The sequence below is a fragment of the Tinamus guttatus genome, unplaced genomic scaffold (genome assembly GCF_059628265.1).
Source record: "Tinamus guttatus ecotype Peru unplaced genomic scaffold, ASM5962826v1 Tinamus_guttatus_pri_ptg000048l, whole genome shotgun sequence".
Lineage (NCBI taxonomy): Eukaryota > Metazoa > Chordata > Aves > Tinamiformes > Tinamidae > Tinamus > Tinamus guttatus.
In genome coordinates this window covers 3,155,758-3,174,000 of record NW_028288582.1, presented here as the reverse complement: position 1 = coordinate 3,174,000, position 18,243 = coordinate 3,155,758, and the positions used below count along the sequence as shown (strand labels likewise).

Here is an 18,243-nt window from a genome sequence, read left to right as displayed (position 1 = left end):
GTACTACAGAATCAGCATTACAGAGGGAAAGAACTGCAGGGAGGGGAAACAAGATGCCCACATCTCCGAACAGGTCAACAGGAGAACAAGGCCTATTGCCCTGACACGCTCTGCATGGAACCAAGAGAAGTCAAAAAGCATTTGCAAAATACAGTGGTCAGAGCGGTGAAAGCCACTCTGGGGAATTCTGCATGTGTTGACTCAGGTGCCATAGAAAACAGACAGACACGGCCCTGTTCCACCGTCATCCTCCTCCAGCGCAGCCTGGACCCCTGCACTCCCCTTACATGGAGTTTTCACAAAGGAGTGCCAAGCAATTTATTCCTATCAGAAATGGGAAGAATGAAGAGACTGAAGAAATGAAGGTTAATGAAGAGATGCCTCCAGCTGTTGCATGCAGTGCAGCTGATCCCCATAAGGAGTGAGTCTGAGCTTCCTGTGTGGAGAGGGGCTCTGCGATACTCTCCCCACACCCCTTCCTCAGCCAACACTCCATCCTTCTTGAACTGCCTATTGACTGACACTAATCAACCACTTTCTTCTTGGAAATCTTGTCCTCTCTTGGCTTATGCAAAGCTCCTTTCAGTTTGACACAACCCTCCCCATTTCCCTGAGTTTCTGTGGGGACCAACTCCATCTTTATTTTTGCTTTTTCACCTGATTTAAAATCTCAGTCTCTGTTTTTCATTCATGACTCGTAACTCTGCCTTCAGTCTGGGCTTAGCCTTTCTGTCCACAGTAGGGCTTGTCTTCCCAATATTCTTGCTGTACATCGTGTCACTGAGCTCAAACTCCAAAATGTCTAAAAACACAGCTCAATCTTGAGCCTCTCTCACACCAGCACAATGCTACATACCACTTGGGCCAAAATCTGATCATATCCTTGCCTTAAAAGTTACTCTCACACCCAGAAAGCATCAAGCTCTGGTACAACATCTCTTTGTACGTCTGTGCTCTTTATAATTCACCCATATTCCACTCAAGATAGTTTAAATGCTCCTCTCAGTCTTCTGTTTTGGTTACCAGAAGCTGCTCTTCTCTGGACTTTGCAGAAGTTGCCTTGCCCTCCTCATGGCCATGCAGACAGCTGCTAGGAAGCTTTCAAACCATTGGGTCAACTACATTCTGCAATCAGCCACACTGTGCTCAGGTGGCATTAAACCTGGTGGGATGAACCTCAGCAAAAAAGAACACTGCAAAGCAACTGGGGGTTTTCGGGTCAATATTTTGTCTAGAAGTTCTGATGAAGAGCTTGCTTGGCAAATTGTGTCAAACGTCAAAAGAAATCATTAGCTTCAGACCTAAGAATGTGAGAACAGCCAGTCAGGAGCAACCTGCTTTGCCTTGCACTCACGGACGTTGCAATCTGTGCATGTTTTCCTTGGGTACATGGTCGCGTGCCTGCAATTCCAGGGAGCTGTCAGCTCTGCCAGGCTCTGGAGAAACAGCCCAGGGTCAGAGATCTCATGAGGTTCACAACGCTTCATCTTTGTGAACAATCTTTTAACACCCTGTCTGTGAAAGATAAAACATGGGCAGGCACTTGCCAGAGAAAGAAGGGGGAGTAAAATCTCCACTCTCGGGACCTATGAAAGGACTCTCTGAGCTTTCATGTGACAGCACCAGATATTATCTTTGGAGATGTAGGTGGCCATGGCAAAGGGACAAATGCCACAGAAACCCGAAGGACTCCAAGGCCATGTGCCCACAGTGCCCTGAGCCTCTCCGTTCCTGCGCCAGGGCTGGGGGCAGAGGTCCCAGCCCAAGTGAAGATGAAGGGGCAGCCAAGAGAGCAAGGGCAAGAAAGCCACAGAGCCTTGGGCCACATCCCTTCCCCTCCAGCGACACAGAAGTCACCTTTGAGCACTGCCCACGGAGGGAGCAGGTGAGTGAGCAGCCGGCATCACCAACAAACTGGCCCCGAGGTGCTGCAAGTGCAGAGGCTGTTACCCAAGTCAAGGCAGATTTACTGGACAATTGGTAACCGCAGTGATTTCCAAAGGAAAATAATGATTACGCAGATGCTTTCAGCTTCATCATCTTTGTTGTTCCCAGGCATCTCCTGCGTAAATACGAGACACCCGCAATTGTAACCAACTGTCTATCCATCATTTAACCCTTCTCTACTCTTACCCTGAAAAAGGCCTAAAATAGCACACCTAACAATATCCACAGCTGATTAAAACAAGTCTAACTGGGTTTGTTTACAGCCAGTGCAAGCACAAACACATCAGATAAATACTTTATAACTATATCCTTCTCCAAGTGGGAACTCATCTCCTGAAAGCAACCATGTGGAACAGCCAGTGCAAAGTCTGTGTGCCTGAGCAGCCAACCACAGCAAAGCAGTTTGTAGGGTTTTTCCACCCCCGACAGATTAGCCTCAAGGCCTTGCTGAATCATTAATTGATGAAGCCCCCTCAGTGCACTAGAGCCATCCGCATCGATCACACAAATGCAAAACGACCACGAGGTCTCCTAAACCACCACTTCAGCTCACGGATCATGGCACCAGCCTGTCTGGGGCACAGAAAGGGCTGCTCTTGAGAACAACGCTGCCTTAGGTACCTTAGGTGCTCTTAGGTACCCTCCCCTGCTGGCTGTGACAACCCCTGTTCACACAGGAGGCATCTCCACAGGCTTCGCAGCATCGTGGGAGGACTTCACAGGCCAGACGGTCCCCGCTTGTTCTCCACGTGCGCCAGAGCCAGAGGAGCCTTCCTGAAAGTTGCACACGTTAAACGTTACAGATGGGTCCCCAGGGCCAGATTCTATCTCTTGTGCCCAAGGATTCCGCTTGGGATCCTCACAGCCCTGCAAGGGCACCCCCGTCCATCAGCCAAGTCGCTCCCTACCCCCTCCTAGGACACATAAAATTCGCATCTCAGTGAAAAATAACGCTCAAAACACACTCTCGTCAGAGGCAGCCTCCTTGGAGCATGCCCTGCACTTCAGCGATTACCATAACAGGAAGGAAATACATGTTAAATGTTCGCTGATTTATTTTGCAAGCCATTCTTAAGTCTAAGTAATTTTCCTTGAATGTTTTCTCAAGGGGACATGGTGTACGCACAGATACAAGCTCTTTATAACATTAACCGCGTTTTGAGTAGTTAGAAAAGGACACACAATTGCAATCAATATTTTCCACAGGGCAGGCATTTTGCAAGATCCACTTTCCGCGCAGCTGGATGCGGTGCAGGTCCGTTATTAGCACGAACATAAACAGCACTATGTCAAAACAAAGCAAAAGCCGTAACACAATAAAAACCAAAGTGTCTAACAGCTCTGGTTAGATACTCCAAATTGCTGTTGTCAGTTTATTCACTTATTTTTTGAAGAAGCATCTACCAGTTTTGTCTCTATTTTCTAAGCATATTAACAAAGATCTTAATAGCCAAGAGAAGGAGATCATCTTGCTCCAGGGCACTAAACCAGACAGACATCCCCTTCCCAGGATCTTCCCTAAAAGCAACAGTTCACTCAGGATTTAGTTACCCTATTCGGAATCTTATTACTGCAGTAACTACTGCCACTTTACTGCACCACAATACTCATGCACATGAAGCGATACCAAAACATAGGTATAGACTGCTTAATTAAAAGCAGCAGCCTTTTTATATAGTAGTATTTAAAGACTACTCTGAAGAGTCCCATAAGTTCCCCTCTGACTACTCTTTTCCACATATCCTCTTGGAAAAAATTCATTTTAAAAAGGTGCAGAGCATATTTAATACCATGAGGATCATTAGGAGTGCATGCAAATGATCCACAGACTTCTGTTCTCATTAGCACTGATCTGAGCTCTGTCCAAGCTGCTCTCATTTCAAATTGGGTTGAGGCCAAAGCTACCGGAGACCAATTTTCCCTCACTTCTGATCCGTGAGCCAGCAGGAACAATGAATTATTTAACAATCAAAATCAGAGCAGACAGCTCTAACACGCACCTCCAGTCACCTCGGATCATCACCACCAACTGTTCTGGCAGGCCAGAACCGCAGAGGAATGAAGTCAACCTGGCAAATCCTTCCCTGCTCTGGGAACAGCTCTGATGTGAGACAGAGGCGATGCCACCTGAGCTACCGGGGCGACCCTGCTCATCCCCAAGGTCCCCAGGGCAGCCAGTTCTGCCTTTGCTGCTCCTGCTCCACGCAAGTACAAGCAGGGCTGGCATCTGCTAAGGTGCCTGTTGGATACAAAGCTAAGCAGAACAAATCAGATTTGCCACTGGAACTAACACGACAGCCTAAAACTGAACAGAATTCAATATACATGCATCACCTTAACAACTGCAAGGAGCGCCAGCTTATTTATTCTAGTATTAGGCTTTGCAGATCCTTTTTTACTTCAAATCTTACTTCTCAATCCAAACCTGTTGTCATTTTCAGCCAATTGAGAATAGATGTGCTTATCAAAATTAGCCACAAAGCACTGAAGAACATCAGAAACACAAAGCAGGAACACGAAGGAACATAATGCAGCGTAGCACAAACGTTTCCAACATTCTGGAGCCAGGCTCAGCTCAAAGCAGGTCGGGAAACACGGCTCACCGCGGAGCTCGGGCAGCAGGGCTGTCTCAGGGTGAGCCTCACCCCTGGTGTAGGTTATGCTCCCGAGGAACCAATTCACAGCACCATAAGTTACTGCAGTAACTTGCTGTTTGCTGCTATCGATCTCCTTGCACTAATAAAAAGAGTGGGGGAAAAAAAAATAACAACATGAGTATGTTAAAATACTAGAAGAATGAAAAATGCCAAATGAGCACTAGGACACACACCACGCACACACACCGCACAAGAAAAACACTGAAAGAGAATTTAAGTTTCCTTTATAACTGGTATTATTTTAGTGGCTGTCCTGTGTTGTCTCCACAATCTTTCACTACATCTTCTCTTCGGACTACAAGCAGGAAAAGCCCTACCTCTCTCTACATGGAAGATAACAGAACTCTCAAGCTAAACATAATTCTTAAATTCAAGGTGAAAAAAATAATAGGCTTCTCTAGAATAATCAACGTTTGACCTATAGAGCCTTCATCTTCCTCCAGATCACACAAGAAGGTTTAAGTAATCGGGTGGTTTCTCAAACTTGACCCCCACACACAGGACAAAACGGTTCACCTCAGCGTTTGTTTTGTGAGACAAGAAGTCACACTGGGCTACATAAAGGAGAAGAAAAACCTCCCTTCATTTATAAATTACAAGATACTCTTCTTCCACTGACTAACTCAGCCTAAAGCCTGAGTCTAAAGAGCCTGATCTTATCGCCAGGGAAAAAGCTGCAATAAACAACTGAGCGCTCCTGGAAGAATTTGGAGGGAAAGGTGGCAGTTAAGGAACAAAGCTGTAACTTTTGGGTCAGAAGGAGGTCTATTTTAATATTTTAGAATTACCTATTACATATTTGTGCAGCACAAAGTGTAGCAGCCAACTTACTTTTGTACATTTTTGAATTAAACTGCAAAATGTTATTAAAAAATGATAATTATGTATTTGGCACCATCGCTGCCTTTGGATCTCAGCTCTGAGGATCCAGTGAAAGGACCTGAAAGGACAGGTAAAGTTGTACAAATAGTATAAATGAATCAAGGCAATTTCTAGTTCTCCAAACCATGCAGAAAAGTAGGGTGACTTTGTGGGCCATTTCAATACAGATCTTGCCCAGGATCATCCTTCCTTAGGGACAGACTCTTGAAAGCAAACAAGGAAAAAAGCAAACACAAGTGAACATCACTAAGTGACAAAAGGGACAAATTAGATTCTTCATTGAATTCAAACTTTTTGAAGATCCTAAATTTTTGCTCCGGACCACTTTGAAGTTGTTATATGTTATTAAGGGCTCGCATGATGATTTTTGCCCAGACAGGCGCAAGGGTATGGAAAAGCCTACTGAGAAATCCTCACCAAGTATTGACACCTGTGCAAGAAGAGAGGAGGAAAACCCTGGGATCCTGAGCACAGCAGGATCAGCTCAGGTTTTAACTCACTGGTGCTGGGACCTGAATCAAAAAAGAGAAACACCTGCCCTCCATACACCTGTACCACGGCTGCGGCCAAGCCTTGAATCAGGGCACTATGTGTCACCCGGCAGCAACGTCACCAAAACGACCAGAACAGCAACGATGACCGTTGGCATCACAGTGTGCTCAGCCCTTCCGACAGCTTGAGTGTCACGGAGTCAAAAGTTTGCGGACGCACAGTGAGAAGCAGGATTCGTCCCTCGCAATGCCATAATTACCTGTTCTTTGTTTGCATCTTGAAAACAAGCTCCATTATTGTTATTCTCCCTAAAATCAGTATTAGCGTGTACACCAATGCCCATCTCTTCCATCGCAGCAGGATGCACAAGGCACACCGAGCAAGCGCGTTTTATAACACCCGGGCGACGCTGAGCGGGATCAGGAGAGGGGCACCTGGGGATCAGAGCGGGATCAGGAGAGGGGCACCTGGGGATGAGGAAGGGGCACCTCGGAATCAGAGCAGGATCAGGAGAAGGTGCACCTGGGGATCAGGGTGGGATCAGGAAGGGGCACCTGGGGATCAGAGCGGGATCAGGACAGGGGCACCTGGGGATCAGGAAGGGGCACCTGGGGATCAGAGCAGGATCAGGAAGGGGCACCTCGGGACCGCGCGCACTACCTGCCCGCAGAGGCAGTCCCAGCCCCGGGCCTGCCCCGCGGTTCCGAAGCGGAACCTCGCACGCAGGGGAGCGCTGCCCCACACACACCTGCGCGGCGCGGCCCCACGCGGCTCCGCTCCCGCCGCGGCCCACAGCGACCACCCCGGCCCAGCGGCCGCCCGCGATGGCGGGGCCGGCCCGGGCGCAGGTGCCGCCGCCCGCCCGCACTCACCGCCCGTGCCCGTGGCGGCGCCGGCCGCGCTGCCCGGCCCGATGGCGGCGGGAAGGAGCGGAGCGGCGCGCGGCCTCTCATGGCGCCTCCCCGCGCCCGGCCCCCGTCCCCCCGGCCCTCCCCGGCCACCCGCCGCGTCGCCCACCGCACCTGAGCCGCCCAGATGCTCCTGAAACGCGGCCGGCAGCGCCAGCGCCTCCATCCCGCCTTCACCAGAGGCCTCCCACTCCGCGGTGCCGCTTCCACGTCCCACGGGACTTTCTCCGCCTGGAAGCTGTCACCAGCACGCCGGGATGGGGGCTCTTGCATCCCTGTTGGACATGGAGCGGGGTCGTGCAGGCGGAGGAGGCTGCGCACAGCCTGCAGTCCCGCCCGGAATTAAAGGCCACGTCGGTCTGTAGCACAGCACAAAGCTCCTTGAGGAGGAACCTTGAGCCCCCCCTATCCTGCCTGACCTTCCGGGGCCAGGAGCACATTTCCATGACTAAAGGAGAGGGAGGCTGGGGTCACATAGAGGTATTTTCTCTTTGTGTACATTTCTGCTGCAGGACCCCAGACAAGCTGGCCAAGAAGAGGATGGAGTTTTAGCACCTTCCCCTACACCTGCGGCTGTGAAACTGTTGAAGCCTCAGATGGAAGGCCCAGAGGTTTTGTACAGATGCAGGAGGGAAGGGCTCAGCCAACAGGCCTCACCCACTGCCGAAATGCAAGAGTTAGCTGAAGGAGTGAGGAGGCCACAGCCATACAGGGACCCTTCATAGCACAGATTCATCCACACTAGCATGGAATTTACCTACAACTAACACCTAGAGCAAGGGCGATAACAAAATGCTCCCCCCAGCGCTGAGTGGAGTGATGATTTTCCTCTCGAGACAACAATATATAGTGTGGGATTCAGCTTCTGGCTTAGCAGTAGCTCACCTGCTAACACACATTGTGTGAGATGGAAAAAAGGTGATGGCAGCAGCCTCATCACTTGGCCCCAGCTATGACCATTCATAAAATAGCGCTTAACAGACAAGTTGGAGGAGGAGAGGGTGTAGAGCAGCAAGTGCCCAAGAGCCTGTGGCTGCCCTGGCTTAGGAGCAGCACTGCCCACAAGCGCTAAACCATCAATCTCCTCCCCATTGCAATGGGGACCACAACTTATTACCTGTAACAAGCATAGAAACTGTCACTCCTTTTCTTCTTCCACCCTCCTTGCTCCAGAAGCTGCTGTCCATTTGCTCATAGCCTCAAAGTTCAGGCAAACAGCCAATTTAGATCAGACAGAAATAACAGTAAAAAGCTGATTTGCTTGCTTACCTTTTTTCCTCCCCTCAGACTACATCGTTCTTGTAACCCAAAGTTTCAGTGCAGGGTTTCAGGACCTGTTAATCACCCCTATCACTTGTAGGCCACAAAAGAAGTAAACATTTAATTTGGCCTTTTTTTTTTCCCCCCCCTCCTTCAATGACCATTGATGCTCCACCTATGCTGGCAGTCCCTAGGAATTCCACAAAACTCTGGAGAGCTGAGCTGCCCACGGCTGCAGCAAGCTTTGTACGACACAAATGGACAATGCCAGAAGTAGCATTAAGGAGCTGCATCATCTGGACAACATTATTACTACTGCATGCGTAATAAGATACAAATTGTTTGTACAGGGCACTGTTATGTGAAGCATTTAAATATAGGACTAGAAGGAACTTCCAGGTGTGCTCTAGTCCATGTCCTTTTTCCAAGGCAGAACCACGTTTACCACAGAAAACTGTGACTATTTTTAAGCCTTTCCTTGAACTCATACAGTAATTCTTGTGTTAATTATTTGTCCTATCTCCATAGCAGTTAATCACCATTTGTATAAATTCAAAAGCAATAGAACATTACGGCAGGAAAAAAAAAAAAGATAAGGAAAAAATCATACAGACACTTGATAGTTAACCACATTATTAATACTATCCAGATTTTCTTCTGTATAGAGGTAGTATTTCTTTTTTCTGGGGTAATTACATCTGGTCTATTAATGACTCTTGGATTAGATTGTTGAGACTCCCATTATATAAACAATAAATTTCTGGCTTTATAGTAAGGTGCATTTCCTCTTTGGCCATGAAGAAGATTGATTGTAACACTAGGGCTTAACAACTAGGGTTTTCCCAATGTTTAATCTAATTTGGTTTGTCATTTAAGCATACTCTTCCTTACCTTATGCAAGGAATTTCACTCCATCCAGATCTTTCATATTCACAGCCTTTTTTAAGTTTTCACTTGGCATTTCTTCCTCTAGATAACAGCAATTCAATTTTTAGTCTTTCTTGTCAGCCATACTACAAAACTAATTCACTCAATCTAGTCCCCTTTTATATTCAAAGCCTCTCATATTTCTATTTTACACCTCTAGATGAGGACACCTCAGTTGCTTTGGCCTTTCTTGAAAGGTCCTACTTCTTACCATTCTGATCAACTAGAAAAGATACCAATGAGAATATTTTATCAACATTCTTCCTGAATTATGAAGGTTCCAAGAAGCTATTTAAGTCTGACTATATCTGAGAAGCTAATAAAGACTGACAAGGAGGAATTAGAATGTCTAATTCCAATGCTTGCTAACAATGCATGCTAAAATACGCCAGCTTATGATTCCCAGTCCATTTGCTTCTTCTGACACTGTTGCCTAGCAATCCTGCATCTGTGAAATGTTCCATATTGATCTTCATGTTTATTTACACGCCCAGGTCTCCCCCATCACCTTTTGCAATCTGTAAAGATTGGGGTCATCTGCAGAATAAATACATGTTATACTTCTTCATTCAAATATACAGTGATATCAGACCAAAAAAAGCAGTATACAGTAAAAAGACTCATCACAGAGTCAATCTTCATTTCCCATGCCTGTGAGATTAACAGTGATAAATATTGCTAAATATATGCACACCATGAAAGGGAGCAAGTAAATTATGAAAAAAATTTATTGCACTAGTCTTAAGACAGTTACCACAATTTTATGGTTAAATTCCAACTTGTTTTATATCAGTAAGTATTTTGTGAGCAGTTATTCTACCAGAGCTTTGCTTACAAAAACCATTGCAAGTCAAGCCAAGTTCTAAATGATTACTCATATTGTACAAGCTCCATAAAAGGAATAACCATCTTCTGTTCTTTTCCATCTCAAACAGGGGCAGAGCAACTTTGTGTCCCACAAGAAGCACAGCTTGTCCTCAAAATAGTGTGCGCTTTTACCGCTAGACAGCTAAAATACAGCAGTCATTATCAGTATTCCAGTGTCACCTGTAGTCCTGGTCCCAGACATATCTTTTGCACACAATCATAGGCATCCAAAACAAGTACTGTGTCATTTCATCTCTAAAATTCACATTAGTGCTTCTCCAACTGGATCCTCTAACGCCTTTTTTTGCTCTTGGGAAGTACTTCTGAAAGGAAATAAAAAGATTTTTCTGACAAGGCTTTCAATCCATTTTGCCTCATTGGAATGATTAAAATAGAACAACCTCTATTCAGTATAGAAAATGAACTAGATGAGCTCTTGAGAGCCCCTCCTAACCCCTCTCCACATAACTTTTAATATAAAAAATATTTCCAGATTCTATAGCATATAGTTTCATTCAAAATAGCAATAAAATTCCATGAATATAAAATACTACACTTCAAAGCTTATTTAAATAAGCATCTTTCTGCTTCCCATGAACTCCTTTAAGATTTTACTGTGAATTTCACAATGCAATACTCACAAACACTTGACACCCACAGAGATGGACTATGAGTACTCTAATTGCTTCAGAACTTGCTGGGGTAGTTATTCAGGGAAATAGAGAATATCCTTGATTTAAAGAGGAACTGGTTTTGTCCACAGTAACTTAAAGGAAGTGTAAGCAATTCAAGTACAATATTAAATGCACCATTATGCTTTCAATCTGAGCATCTAAAACTCAAAAACATTCTGTCTATACTGTCTATAGTGACTAGGGTGTTCTCTTTTTAATCCTATAAGATGCTCTTGCGCTTTTGAAAAGAGCAAAGAAACATGCCATCTCACTACAAAGCTATTTTAATATTTCTATCTAAATATATGAAGCATCTTCTTTTACATGCAATTTGGGATAGTTTTAAAAGATGTATTTCTCGGATTTTATAGCATTAAAGCTATAAAGCTATACTTAAACTTTTGGTCTCTTTCAAGTAACCTAATAAAATACTACTCTTTCAAGCTAAGAACCAGTCTCTGGTCTATCAAAGCAGCTTTCTACTACACAAGCCAGCTACATCAGCCAGACTAGCTAGAAACTGGCAGTGGAAGCCATGCCTTTATCTGGCCAGCTCCTGTTCAGGGAGTACCAGGGCAGAAGGTGGCACGGCTGCAAAACAGAGCCCCCCCGGAACACTGCTGAAGGAGGTATCTCGAGATGGAAGAGGTACAGTGTTCCAGGGTGTTCTGTTCTCAGTGTATGTTCTCCTCAAATAACATGGAAACATCTCTAGCTTGGGAGCTGCAGATCAATTCAAGCTCATCTGACATCTCGCTTTTTACTAAACGCATTGTTGGCCTTCACAGAGTAACTCCATCAGCAGCTCTAAGAAGCCTAATTGCAGCTACTTACAAATAATGACTATAGTATTTGGAATCACTTATGTTACTGAATAGCATCTTCAGTAAGTGGGAGATGAACTGAAAGCAACTTTCCCTCATGTTGTATACTGGAACTCTTCAAAATAGATGTACATTACACAAGATTAAGTCTCACTTGAAGTGGATCAGTTTCATTGTGGACATACTACAGTGAAGTCTGTGTGGAAAAAGTCCATGACTTGCAGTACAGTGTCATCACATGCGTGCTCAAAAAAAAGCATGAGGGTAAAGCTTCCTTTTTCCATGTGATTCTATATGGAGAACAATGCACAGGCTAAACACAAACCTCATCTTTGCAAATCATGGTCTAAACTATCAATGTTCATTGCAGAAACATGCAGAAGAATAGTGAGTTATTAAAAACAGCTCTCCAGTTGGTTAGAATTTCAGCTGTACCTTCATCTGAGGTGTCTTCTTCTGTGATTACTGGCATCCCAACATGCCTAGTAACAGTTTCCTTCACTGTCTGCATGTCACCTGCAGATAGATTTATAGGGAGAAAATAAACAAACACCCCCCACAAAAAGCAAAACAAAACACTAACATCAACTTTTGCTTCTACATGAAAAATTTCCATGTTACAATTCTGCAGTCTTTTTCTGACTGCATTAAACAAGGAACTTCATTGAGCACATACAGAGCCATCCTGGTGCTTTTTCTATATTGATACATACATATATATCTACCAATCTGTTCTCTTATATCCAGATAACCTGGAACTGTATAGAGCACAAGCAGTTAATAGTGTTTTCTTCCAGGGTATATTTTCAAAAAGGGAAAAAAAAAAAAACAAACAAACAAACAAAAAAAAAAACCACAAAAGGCACAAATAGTGGAATTAGAACCCCATATCTGTTTTAAAATTTTTGCTTCTTAAAATTGCCTTTATTTTATTCCTAGCTAAAATGATAGAGTATTTCTCAGGAGAAAGAGTAAAATTACAGAACAAAGACAGAAACAGTGAGCCACAGAACTATGAAAACTTTTGCCAAGAAGGACAAAGGTAAGTCTAGCTTCAAACTAATTAAAAGTTTGAACAATTAGAATATAATAATTGCAGGATTAAAAAAACAATTAGAAGAGAATTTTAAAGCTGCATCAATTGTCAGCACCAGACAGGTTTCAATTCACTCGGAAGTGAAGGTTTCAATAACAAAACAAATAATGAGTGTCAGATGTAAAGAGAACGACTGAAGCAATAGCATAGCTCCCCATCCTGTAAAGCATTAAGACACATGTTATTTGCTCTTCAAAAATATTAACGGGTATTCCTTCAAGGGCCCAGTAGGAAGGGGGCACAAGACAGAGGTTTTAATGTACCTTGGTGGAATGCAAAGTAACTACAAAATTGCCAACCTGCTTCTATTTTTATGAAGATCAACCAGAAGAAACAGATGCATATCTTAATCACCACTAAGTGTTTTGTATGGCAACATGCACAATTCAAACACTGCCAGCAAAGTAGCTAACAGTTCCTTTTCCAAGGAAAAAAATGAAAAATTATGTATGAGATTTCAGATTTACTATAAACTGCATGCACTCTCTCAAAGTGTGAACAACAGTCAGGCAAGTTCAGTTGTGACAGGGGCATCAGAATTTATTTTTATTATTATTATTTTTTTTTTTTTAAATTTTCTACCTCCAAAGACAAACACCAAAATTCAACCAAGCAGCAGACAAACTTTTGGAGTATCTTCAGATTCACCAAAGTAATAAAAACATACCTTGGCTTCCTGCAGAATTTTTACTCCTTGCCATCTGTGGTCTTTTACTACTTTTTTTACTTCTGCTTTGAGATTTCCCATAATCTGATCCTGAGTCAGAAGATTCTAGTTTCACTTGACGGTGTCTTCTGGATTTGGAGGCCTAAAATCCACGGAAATTTATATGTGATAAAGAAAAGCTAAACTGCTACAGTCATGTATTACCCCCATTTTCCAGGCTGGACTGCTCTACATCTCAAAGCTGTTTCACTTACATTTCACTTATATATCCAAATGAGACTTTAACAACTAAAAAAAAAAAATGTAACATTTACCATAGGTTCGACAATTCATTACTAGTATTTCCAAACTAGCAGTTATTGAAACAATGTTCTCAAGATCTGCCAAGGGACTTTAAGCCTCTGAAGTGTCTTCAGAGCTTTCAATATCTGAGCTCCAAGGTCAATGGGATGTAATAGATCAAACACTTCAAGTTTTTTTCTGATTTTTTTTTTTTATTCCATCTACTTAGAAAAAGCGTGCATTGACATAAAAAATAACTTGTGAACAAAAACTCCTCAAGCAGGGACAATTTCAGACTTAAAACAAAAAATCTGCTTATTCATACTTAATTGCATTGTTTCCATAAACCTAACAAAAATACAAAAGCTTTTTGTTTTCCCAGTGTGTTCAGCAGGATAACTAGGGCATTTAAAAGTTGAATTAGAGTGCAGTTTAGCTCCTTTTTTTGATCAATTGTTTATGTTAAGCTGGTACTTACAGCTCATTTTAAAAATAAACCACATCCCTATAATCTAACCTCATACCTTACCTCAACAACTGCAGAATAGGATCTGTACTTGATTTTAGCCAATGCATTTGCTCTTTCAGAACCCTATAAAGAAGCGAAGAAATCTGTAAGGAATAATAATAACTACATTCTGTAACAATACTAAAGGACAATATCATATTAGGAAAATAGTTGAACAACATCTCACTAGAGTTGTAATTTTGTAAGAAGTGCTGCAGAATTCATGCTTAGTTTAAAGAAAAGTAGTAGTCTAAAGTTGATAAAGGCAAAAATTTTGATGGCCTTTATCAGTAAAGAAAGAAACTGAAATCTGAAATTTCACTCCCTGCTTAAATTCAAGGCCGAAATAAGCAGGTATTTAAACAGCAGGCAGAACCTTAGACAGTTTTATGGCGTAACTAGTGAATATTGCACTTAGTTGAAACTGCAGGAGAAACCATAAAGTTTGGCCAAGATGACACAGCTACATCCCCTCCTTACCTTAAAGAACCATGGTTTAGTATAAGCATCTAAAAGCTTCACTAAGCTCACTACTAAAAGTAATGAATATTAACATGAGAACAGCCCAATTAAAAAAATAGAAATAGAAACAAAACCCCAACCCAACTCCACTATTACTATAATTTGCTTTGATAATTTCTCAACTTCAGGACTTGATAATAACAAATTTGGTCTGTAAAGTGTGGTCAACTGCACAATTTTTCTTACTTCTGATGCTAGAGAGGTCCCTTCTTCCACTCTGTTTAGTATTTCATCAGCCTCTTTAGCATCTAAGAATAATTTCTAGGGAAAAAGAAAAAAAAAATCAATTTAAAAATATCTACCATACACAAAGCAAGAGAAAGCCAAGAACTATGCAGAGAAAAAACCAAATAAGTTAACCACATACCTCTGTCTTCCTCACACCCCTTATGTTACAATAACATTGGCTTTATTGACCGCAAAATTAGTGCAACAGAGGTTGCACTAATGCTTAATGCACTCATTTTATTACCCTTAAGCCACTTCTACCAGGCTTACATTTGACTATATATTTAGCTTATTAGAGAGACAGCATCACATCCCAATCCCCAGAAGTCCAGTGTTTTACTTATTCCATGTCTTAGTCATTGCCAGGGTTTTTTTGTTTGTTTGTTTTTACACTTAGGTCTAAGATCTACAAAGCACACTTGGATGTCATGAAGCTAAATCAGCTAGCTCTTAAATGTTAATTTAAAGCATTACATTGCCACAGCATAATGGTCAGTATAACCTACCATTCTTTTTTGCTGCCATTCCTGATGTTCCAAAGTTATATCTTTAAGATTAACTACAAATTCATCCTTTATCAAGCTCAGGGCCTTGTCTGGCTGAGATTTGTCAGCTGAAATGACACACTTTATTTTCTGATAATGCTCATGAATATTCATCAGTTCCTAAAAGAAAAACAACAATGATAAAATAAATGGTGGGAGAAGTGCGGGGGTGGGGGGAGGGTGGAAAATCAACAAATCAGAATTAGTTCTCAGTGAAGAAAACCAGGGTTAAACAAATCACTAAATAAGAATGAGTATTATGAATGTTTTCACTTGTCCCCTTCCCTTTTAGGCCATATTACAGGTGCTTGCAAAACACTAGAGCACATTTTACAGCTGAAAAATTACCCCAGGTCTTCCAAAATGAATGCCATGTTTCTGGATGCTAAGTAAAGTTCCTGGCACAGACTATCATGCTGATATACATACTATATAGTATTGATGAATATCTTCAAAGTTACTGTACCTCCAGTACATCATTAGTGATGAGGCTGTTTACTCGGTTACTTGGGTCCTTAAACTCTTCTTTAAATTCATTTTCCTGGATCTTCTTCTTAGTTCTGTAGTTTAACTAAAGCAAGAGAGACAACGCTTCATAACTTGACTAGTAAACTTAAAGCTGCATCTCTTCTTCAAACTTCTCACTGTATATCCAGCGGTCAAAAAGTGCTGATAGGCATATTCCACAGATAATACATAACTTTATTATCAAGTGCTCAGAGCCAGCACTTTTTAAATTTAGCATTTCCTACTCCCTAGCCAAGAATTTAATTAAGCACTCAGACTCATGTGTTTGAAATTCCCACAGATTAAAAGGAACTTCAACCTTAAAAATATTTTTCAACAGCAAATATTTTTATTGAGAGTAGTATACCTAGTTACATAAAGCCAGACAAAGTGGGTTTTAACAGCATCAAAGATGAACTAAATACATCAGTGTTGCTGAACTCAGTCAGCAACAGAAAACTGAAGATCTCTTAAAGAACAGCAAGTCATTAATGTGTCACTCACTAGCTTTGGCATGGCTGTGAAGTGGAAAGCTCTGGCAACTCGCAGTTTCCTAAAGACATAGGCTGCATCATAATGCTGGGACTCTATCAGGTCCTGTTGAAACCTCTGGATTTCAGGCCAATCCCTGAGCGCAATTCTGATCTGCAACAGAGGCGTATGTTGTTATATGAAAGTGCATTTCAAATCTACTTTGGAATTCAACTTCTCTTTTGATCTCTCCGAGGCACAAAAAAAGACCAAAAGCTTCCCTCTCCAGGGAATATATTATTACACAGCCTTCCAGTTTTCTTAGTCTGCTCTACTAAGCACACAAAATAAGCTCCTGAAATGTATCCTTTCCGTACTAAGAAATAAGCATGCACTAACAACAGTTCTCTTCAGACACAATTCTTAAGTCATATTATTTAACATAAATCCATGGAATCTTCCTCTGCTAAGACAGCTTCCACAGGTAGCTAGAGCTAAAAAATGTAGCTTCACTGCAAGATGTGGTTCCAATGGATAAGAACTGTCACTAATTTAGTCAGTTTTCTTTCTATCGAAACTCTAAGGAGCAAATGGAGCTGTAGGGAAGGTTTCTCCACAGTTGATAAACATGCTCCAGTTCCCCATTCCTTTTGAAAGGGAAGAAAGCCTTAGCTTGGAAAGCTTTGGAATCAGCAAGACTTCTGCCAATATCACAGAGAAGTTTTAGGACATATAAACAATACTTTAGTCTATAAACTAAAAACTATACTTGATATAAACATATAAGATATAAGCAACATATATAAACAATATATAAGCAATACTTTAGCAAACTCTCAGGCCCTAAAGGTATTTGAAAGATAGCTTTCCTAAATAGATTTCTTTGTTCAAAACAGTCTTATTTTAAACAAGGAGAGGGCAAATACAGCACCAATTTGCGATGACAGCACAAATTAAAGGTATACTAGCACATCTTGCATATGGCATTTCCTGAGGAACAAAAACAAATTAAAAAAAACCCTTGAGAGCAATTACCTTCTGCTTGGGCTGACAGAGCTGCGTAGAATAGAGGCCATAGAGGAGATACAGGGCACCCACACGGATCTGGAAGGCATAGGGTGGCAGGAGATACTGCTGGGCCAGCTCCAGCACCTTCTTGGTGAACTTGTTCCTCTCTAGAGCCCTTATCCTGCCGCTGAAGGAAGCACATGGGACGCACGTGAGAGCCAGCGACTATAAAACGCGTTAGGAAGCCCGTAATACAGAAATACTGCAGACATTGGATATGTCAGAAGATACTAAGGAGCTCGGGTAAGCCGGGGGGGGGGGGGGGGGTGAACGCCGTTACTCGGCGGTAACGGCGGCCGGGGCGCAGCGCGGCCGCTCACTCACTAGAAGATGGCGTGGAAGCGGCGCTGCCGCCACAGCTCGGCGAAGCGCTCGTAGCGCACCGTGTCGGCCTCCTGGAAGGCGCCGAGCAGCGCCTCGCAGTCCGCCCGCAGCGCGGCCGCCGAGCACATCCCGCCGCCATCACCAGCCTCGCGCAGGCGCCGCGCGCGCCCCTAAAGAGCCGCCCGTGCGCATGCGCAGCGCTGCTCGGACCGTTAACGGCTGCAGGGTGGGGGCGGGGGGGGAACACGGCATCTGAGGCGCCTCCGTGAGGCGGCGGCGCCCCCTGAGCGCCCCCGTCGCGACGGGCACGTCCAGCCCTGCGCGGGCACCATGTCACGGTAACGACTTGTTGTGTCCGTCAGGGCTGCCAGCTTCGTCCCCAGCAGCGCCGCGCGCCGCTCGGCGCCGGGGGAGCAGCCCGGGGTAGACGGCGGCGTGGCGGAGCCCCGGAGGCGGCGGGCCCCGGTGGGGCGGGGAGCGCGGCCGCCCGCGCCCCGCATGCAGGGCCACACGTAGGCGGCCGCGGGCGGGGGGAGCCGCGCTGCGGCGCCGCACGTAGCGCGCGTGGGCGCGGCCTGCCCGCCCGC

General features: G+C 43.7%; 1 protein-coding gene across 1 annotated transcript; it reads right to left on the bottom strand.

Annotated features, from left to right (window-relative positions):
- Positions 1-10,186: 10,186 nt before the first annotated feature.
- On the bottom strand, positions 10,187-17,796 carry SNAPC1 (small nuclear RNA activating complex polypeptide 1). The gene is made up of 10 exons (XM_088539605.1): positions 17,657-17,796; positions 17,300-17,459; positions 16,298-16,438; positions 15,753-15,857; positions 15,248-15,406; positions 14,700-14,774; positions 14,013-14,075; positions 13,202-13,343; positions 11,874-11,954; positions 10,187-10,263 (listed from the first exon to the last, which is right to left on the bottom strand). The coding sequence occupies exons 1-10, from the start codon at positions 17,782-17,784 to the stop codon at positions 10,232-10,234; spliced, it is 1,086 nt and encodes a 361-aa protein (XP_088395731.1). The 5' UTR covers positions 17,785-17,796; the 3' UTR covers positions 10,187-10,231.
- Positions 17,797-18,243: the final 447 nt, after the last annotated feature.

Bases quoted from the DNA above. Each gene is read 5' to 3' on its own strand.
- SNAPC1 (XM_088539605.1), bottom strand. From the start codon at position 17,784: ATGTGCTCGGCGGCCGCGCTGCGGGCGGACTGCGAGGCGCTGCTCGGC. The intron at 14,775-15,247 runs GTAGGTTATACT...CTTTTTCCCTAG, and splicing joins AATGGCAGCAAAAAAGAATG to AAATTATTCTTAGATGCTAA. The intron at 11,955-13,201 runs GTATGTTTTTAT...ATCTATCTGCAG, and splicing joins AAATTCTGCAGGAAGCCAAG to GTGACATGCAGACAGTGAAG.